At 38.9% G+C, this 7,316-nt stretch overlaps 1 protein-coding gene across 1 annotated transcript; it reads left to right on the forward strand.

Annotated features, from left to right (window-relative positions):
• Positions 1 to 5,568: 5,568 nt before the first annotated feature.
• On the forward strand, positions 5,569 to 7,002 carry LOC113012883 (piggyBac transposable element-derived protein 4-like). Its single transcript, XM_026153305.1, has one exon. The coding sequence runs from the start codon at positions 5,569 to 5,571 to the stop codon at positions 7,000 to 7,002; it is 1,434 nt and encodes a 477-aa protein (XP_026009090.1).
• The last annotated feature ends 314 nt before the right edge of the window (positions 7,003 to 7,316 follow it).

Below are 7,316 nucleotides of genomic sequence, written 5' to 3' on the forward strand. Positions count from 1 at the left end.
TTGTGTACACTGGAACTAAAGCTAGCTTGGGAAATTTAGATGAATTTTGCTAATAGTGGTCCTGTGATTATAGTGCAGGCTAGTGGTGCCCTGGAGAGACCACAGCGACACCACTACTTTGGATGGCGAGCTAGGCCCAACGAGCCAGAACCCCAGCTACAACTTCCTGCGGTCTGGTAGGAGGCTGCTGCGGCCTACACTCTCCCCCCTGGTTTTCAGTCCCCCAAATCTCACTTTCGAGATCTCAGTCTTGGAATCTCAGTTCTGATCATCACACTTCCAATTTCAACCTGTTACAGACTGTCATACGCGTTGGACTTATATCAATCATGAAATAGCAACTTTATGGACATTGTCTGCCGGGGGTTGGAGGAGGTTGCTGCACCGCTGTGCAGCGGATATTTTACAAGCTTGAATTATGTTTTATCTTTTTCCTGTCTGCAGAATTTATAAATATTGGTATTTGGTAATTGCACTTTATTTTCACTATAAATAATAACTGTAATCATAATATCTGTGGTTGTATGTTTATTGTACTTCACTCACCTCCTAGAGCCGAATCTGATATCTTCTGAATTAGCCCAACTACTCTTAACCAACTTAAATTATTTTAGCTTATGTACTTGCTACACTTGCTTGGAAGTTTAGGGGGGTTTTTTTGCTGTAAAAAGAAGTTTTCTTCCCACGCCTGAGCCAAGGTGTGAAACTGGGTGTGGGTCCCAATCAGCCACCCACGCCCAGTTTCACACCTTGGCTCAGGCAATTAGAGGATCATCAGGGGGTCCTTTTGTCCCTCTGTGGGGGGTTACTCCCACTAGGTTTATATCTGGGACTCTCCACCATTTGACCTTAGAACTGAAGAAGCTTCTCGGATGAGAGGTGAAACGTCTTCAAGCAACTTAAAGAAGTCCAGACGCTTTTCTTTGCAAGCTCCTTTGACTACGATGACCTGGATGACTGAGAACCTTCACAGACATATTGTCAGATGAGATTAAATGTAACAGCCAGTGGCACATTAAACCTTAAAATGGTGAGCAGTGTTTTTGCTTTTATTCTGGGGATTTGTGTGACAAAACTATGCATGAATTGCTTCAAGGTAAATTTCTCTCATTTAGTAGGTTTTCTAATTGGCAGTGACATGTATATAAACCTTGACGTATACAAATGTACTGTTAATGATGAATCAGTTCATACTATGGAAGAAATATAGTATCATCATAATTCAACTATTTTTAGATATTGAATTTATAACACAGAATTTTTATCCTCCAAATTTCCTTGCAAAAATATTCACCTGCAAAAATTCACCTGCAAAAAATTCACCATTAAATATTCACCTGCAAAAATTCACCTGCAAAAAATTCACCATCACATATTCACCTGCAAAAGTGATTAACTTGAATGATCCAAGCCAGAGCAATCAGCACTAGATTGAGTCGAGCGGCTCTCAGCCAATTAAATTACGCTGTTTGATCACATGACACTGTTAGCCAGCAGCGTGTCTCCTAAAAGAGAGCTGTTTAAAGGTGAGTGCGTTTTTCTCCTAAATAGAGATCATTACAGAACGCCTAGTCCTACTTAAAATCCCATTCATTTTTCTTTTCTTTTATTATCTACTCGAACTAAGGAAAATGTTTGATTAACTCAAAGACAATATCCACGCCTTGCGCTACATGCTAGCATCCTGCTAACCGAGCTAACCTTTACATCAGGGGTGTCCAACTCAAATACACAGTGGGCCAAAATTCAAAACTGGAACAAAGTCGCGGGCTAACGTTAATATTTATTGAAATATATTTATTCCTCCAGATATGAGAATGAATCTTTTCTTATGGACTCAAACACGTTTTGCTGAAAAACTGGATATGGAACAAGCAAAGCTTAATACTAAACAATATATATATATTAGCTGTATAATACCACAAGGCCATCTCTGATAGTAATTTGGTATGGCTTCGCGGGCCAAATGTAATTAGGCTGCGGGCCAAATTTGGCCCGTGGGCCAGAGTTTGACACCTATGCTTTACATGCTGTGCTTTAGAAAATAGGATACTCGGTACAAAACCATACTTCGCAGATATTGATAGATAGACGAACACTGCAAATATAATGTTGGAAACAAGAATGGCATTTGGTGAAGGGGTAAAATACACCATGAATAAAGCCATAGAGTGAATGGCTGCCTTGGTTGCAGAACGGCCTGATTTAATGACAAGAACGGGGAAGAGTGAGGTGAAGTGAACCAAAGCCACAAAACACGGTCAGACAAGGCGGGAAAAGGGCAGTGATCTGTCCGTCAGTATGAAGTTGGTGTGTGCTTTGGTGAACAAAAACTCCAGACCGGTAGCAGGAAGATGGGAGACTCGTGTTTCACTGAAATAGTGGTGAATTAAAACATCCTTTGTTGGGGAAATTTAGGTGTAAATATTAAAACAGAAATATAGGATTAATATAACATACAATTAGGGATAAATGTAAGGAACACAATGTAAATTATATTGTAAAGTCATTAAAACAGCATACTCTGATTAAAAGAAACATGTAATTGGGTAGGATAATAATAATAATAATAATAATAATAATAATAATAATAATATTGAGAAACACGTACAAGATGGGCATGTATACTTGTACCCAGAATTTAACAACTATAAAGTTGCAGCATGCCAGACCATCTTGATTGAATGTAACTTTGCTCCGCACAAGTTTTATGGTAGACATATTCATATTGGTATCTAATAAATGATTAATTCTTAGATTTTATCGAACGTTAATTTATAAATTGTTTCTGTCTTTATGTGTTTGTTTCAGATTATGCAAGATGAAATTATTCAGTCAGCAAGACACTTGCTGCAGTTGCAGACATCATCCAACCGAACCATCCGTTCAGCAAGAAATGACCAGGTGAAAAAGTCATAAACTAAACACTCTGCATGAGCATGGAATTTAGGATGCAACTTTATATCTTACCTGCTCTACACTCGGGGCTTGAATTAAAACAACAGTCAATCACATAAAAAATACTTTTGGTAGTTCTTTTTTTTTTTTTTCCCGATATTTTTATTAAAGTTTTTGCATCGACTTTTACAAAAGACAAATTGAACAATATGCCGTTTTCTTTTTAAAGAACATAAAGCAATATAAGACATACACTCCCACCTCATAATTATAGCAGTACCAGTGGGTGTACAAACAGAAAAAGGAAAAAATCCAATCTAATAATACTAGTAACAAACCCTAGGGTACAAGACAACAGTTCCTGAGTGTACAAGGGAGATGTGGAGAGTATCCAAAACCCCCACCTCCACACAGACACATAAAAACCAAAACACACAAACAAACAAAAAAAAAAACAAAAAAAAAACCCCACACATGATAAGTGGTCAGCTTAGTTATAGGGATAAATCAATTCTGTTAGAGAAAAGAAATATGTATAAAGTAGTTAAATAAATACCATCATAGGACGCAGGCACAATAGAATCCATATACTTAAACTTAGGCCTCTTACTTGAACATAAGATAAGAAAAAATAAAATATGATAGAGTCTGAGCTGGCTAATTGGGAGCATTGCGAGACCGCAAAGTCTGAACATGGTCAAAAAAGGGTTGCCAGGTCTTAAAAAATTTGGCCGTAGACCCGCGCAGGGTGAATTTAATCTTTTCGAGTTTGCTAAAATGCAGAACGTCTCTGATCCAGATTTCCCAGGATGGGGCAGAAGGGGACTTCCAACATAGCAATACTACTTTTGGTAGTTCTGTGCCTCTGTCTCTCTCCTCCAAACCCAGATGGCTGCTGGTACTGAACCGGGTTCTGGTTCTGCTTGAGGTTTCTTCTTGTTAAAGGGGAGTTTTTCCTTTGCACTATCGCTTCATGCTGCTCAGTGTGAGGGATTGTTGAGGTTGAGTCCATATGTCCTGGGAATAACTGTTGGGCAATGACACCATGCAATCTTCTGGGATTCCTTAGATAAAAAACCTGTGAACCGCACTTGTCCTTGGTCTTCACAGCTCACCTTTTTACAGTTTATTGAATCAAAATGCTCCAGTTTAGGCTTAGACATGATGTCCAAAACTTGAGGATAACTCTGGCCAATCTAATTCCAAGTAGAGGCTATTATGTTTCAAACGTGCTTGATTAGAAATCTCAGTCAATCCTACATCAATCAAAACAATGCCACCAGGCATTTATGGTGACAGAATAAATTAAGCGAGTTATTTTCATAAGTATTACAAAAATTTAATATGTGAAATGTAACTTAACACAAAAAATTTTAAATGTCTTTTAAAATCTAAACACATAAGGAGTGTAGATAAAACACAATGTAAACTAAATTAACCCTTTAAAGCCGGTCAGAGCGGGCACGCTGTTTTGCGTAACTATTTTTAAATCCCGGTAGCACTGCAACCACGTAAGCTAGCGCAATAATTTTTTTTGCATATGAAACTGGAGGAGTTGTACTTACATCTTATGTCATCTGCTTGTCCAAGGTCATGGTTTCCTTCCACATATAGCTTTGCAAAAATTGCATAAAAACCACTTGCAGCAACAAAAACATAATATTCCAAAAACACGCTTTGCCGATCTGATCAGCTGTTCGTAACACTTCCTACGTTGGAATAGATGTCAGCGCGAACTATCTCATGTCCGCCATTACCTGCCCAAAACCGGAAGTGGCGTCATTTTCGCGGAAATGTAGTTTTTTTTTTTTTTTTTTTACCTTGATGGCCTCACCAGCCTAAACTGGTGTTTTTAAAAGTTATCTTTGACTTTATGACTTTCTGAATAGTTTCTGGGATGCTTAGAACTCAAATTGCACTGCTGGAAATAGTTTATTTTGATGCACATGCTGTTTAATTTGCATTATAATATTTATTTTCATTTTTCCTGCAGTATATAAAAATTGTGTATTTCAAAAATAAAACTATGAAGACACTCAAAATAAATTTCCTGTGGTGGGAAACTATTTTGTGCAACTTTTTGGAATTTACAGTTTTGAGGGATAAACCTCTTAACCTTCTTATTATGTTAAGGGTCAATTTGACCCATTCCAGTTTTTGTGTTGACCAAAGTACTGGTCATCCTTTCTTTTTCTTCATGAAAGCTTATGACTTTTCCTTATCTGGGGTCATGAACTGGTGTGTAAAATATGGACACTTTGATGTGTCCTGGAATGTCTCTGCAGTGTTTGTATACAAAGATGATGTTGCGGGTCATTTTGACCCGCACACTTTTATGTAAGTAAAAAGTTGTTCAGATCCAAAATAAACATTTCTCTTTGATGTACTTTGTTTTGACTGCTTCTGAATATACATTCAGACCCAGGTGTGCATGCAAAAAACGTTCTCTCCCCTATTCTTTTCACTGTTCTCATGTCATTTCAACACACCAAAAATGAGCTCCAGAAGGTTGACGACTGAAGAAGCTTTATCACTGCTTTTCAACTGGGATAGTGATGAAGAAGAAGATGTTTCAGAGACTGAGGACAATGTTATTGATGATCCAGACTGACAATTTTCAGACGAGGAGGAGAGTGTGCCGCCATCTCTACATCAAATGAAAACCAAGGAATGCAGCAATCATCATCCACAGAGGAGACATGGACATCTAAAGATGGTAATATAAAATGGTCATTATCACCACACCGAAGTCAAGGCAGGCTGTCATCTTCTAATGTCATCAAAATGACTCCTGGTCCTACAAGATTTGCCATCACACGAGTTGATAATATTCAATCAGCATTTCAACTCTTCATATCCCCTCCAATAGAGAGGATTATACTGGACATGACTAACCTGGAAGGGAGGCGTGTATTTCAAGAAAAATGGAAGCCACTGGATCAGACTGACTTGCGTGCTTATATTGGAATTCTGATATTAGCTGGAGTATACAGGTCCAAGGGAGAAGCAACTGCAAGTCTATGGAATGAAGAGAATGGAAGGCCAATCTTTCGAGCAACAATGTCTTTGGAGACATTTCTCAAGATATCTCGTGTGATCAGATTTGACAACCGTGAAACCAGAGCTGGTCGACGTGAAAGAGACAAACTTGCTGCAATCAGAGATGTATGGGATAAATGGGTGGAAATTCTATCTTTGTTGTACAACCCTGGTCCCCACGTTACTGTTGATGAGCGCCTTGTCCCATTCAGGGGTCGCTGTCCTTTCCGACAGTATATGCCCAACAAGCCGGCCAAGTATGGCATCAAAATATGGGCAGCCTGTGATGCAAAATCTAGCTATGCATGGAATATGCAAGTGTACACTGGAAAGCTACCTGGAGGAGCATCTGAGAAGAATCAGGGGATGCGTGTGGTGCTGCAGATGAGTGAAGGGCTGCAAGGGCATAACATCACCTGTGACAATTTCTTTACATCCTACTGGCTTGGAGAGGAACTTCAGAAGAGAAAGCTGACTATGTTGGGAACAATCAGAAGAAATAAGCCAGAACTTCCCAGTGAAATTTTGAAGATGCAGGGAAGATCTCTGCATTCCTCAATATTTGTTTTCACTGAGAAAGCAACAGTTGTTTCATATTGCCCAAAGAAAAACAAAAATGTTCTTGTCATGAGCACAATGCACACAGATGCATCTCTGAGCACAAGAGAAGACAAAAAACCACAAATGAACCTAGACTACAACTCCACCAAAGGAGGAGTGGACAATCTTGACAAAGTCACAGCGACATACAGCTGCCAGCGCAAGACAGCTCGTTGGCCCTTGGTAATTTTCTACAACATTTTGGATGTGTCTGCTTACAATGCCTATGTCCTGTGGACTGAAATCAACCAACATTGGAATGCGGGTAAATTGTACCGACGTCGCCTTTTCCTGGAAGAACTGGGAAAAAGTCTTGTCACTCCCAAGATCCAGATGCGAGTCAGACCAGCTCGATCCCCAGCAGCAGCAGCTGTCATTGAAAAGGTCAAGTGTGCACCATCCAACCAATCTGCAGTGGATCCAGTGGATACAGGTGTAAAGAAACGAAAAACGAGAAGACATTAAAACAAGCACTGTTTGTGAGAAATGCAAAAAGTACATCTGCAGAAAGCACACAGTCACATTCTGTCCATCATGTGGACAAAATTGAAAATGTTGAACACTGAAAAACTGAGAAAATCGGGCAAGTTCAAAAGAAATGTGTTTGTAAAGAAGGAAAAACTTTTACTAAATTGTTCTTAAAAAGAGTTATGGTAATTCAAACTGTGTTGTATGTCTGTGTTCTAAATGTTTTTCTAATGGAAAATAAAGTTGCTATTGTTTTATTGTACTTTTTTGACAATTCTGAGTGGATTTACACAGCACGGGTCAAAATGACC

This window comes from Astatotilapia calliptera, chromosome 3, assembly GCF_900246225.1.
Source record: "Astatotilapia calliptera chromosome 3, fAstCal1.2, whole genome shotgun sequence".
In the NCBI taxonomy this organism is placed as follows: Eukaryota; Metazoa; Chordata; class Actinopteri; order Cichliformes; family Cichlidae; genus Astatotilapia; species Astatotilapia calliptera.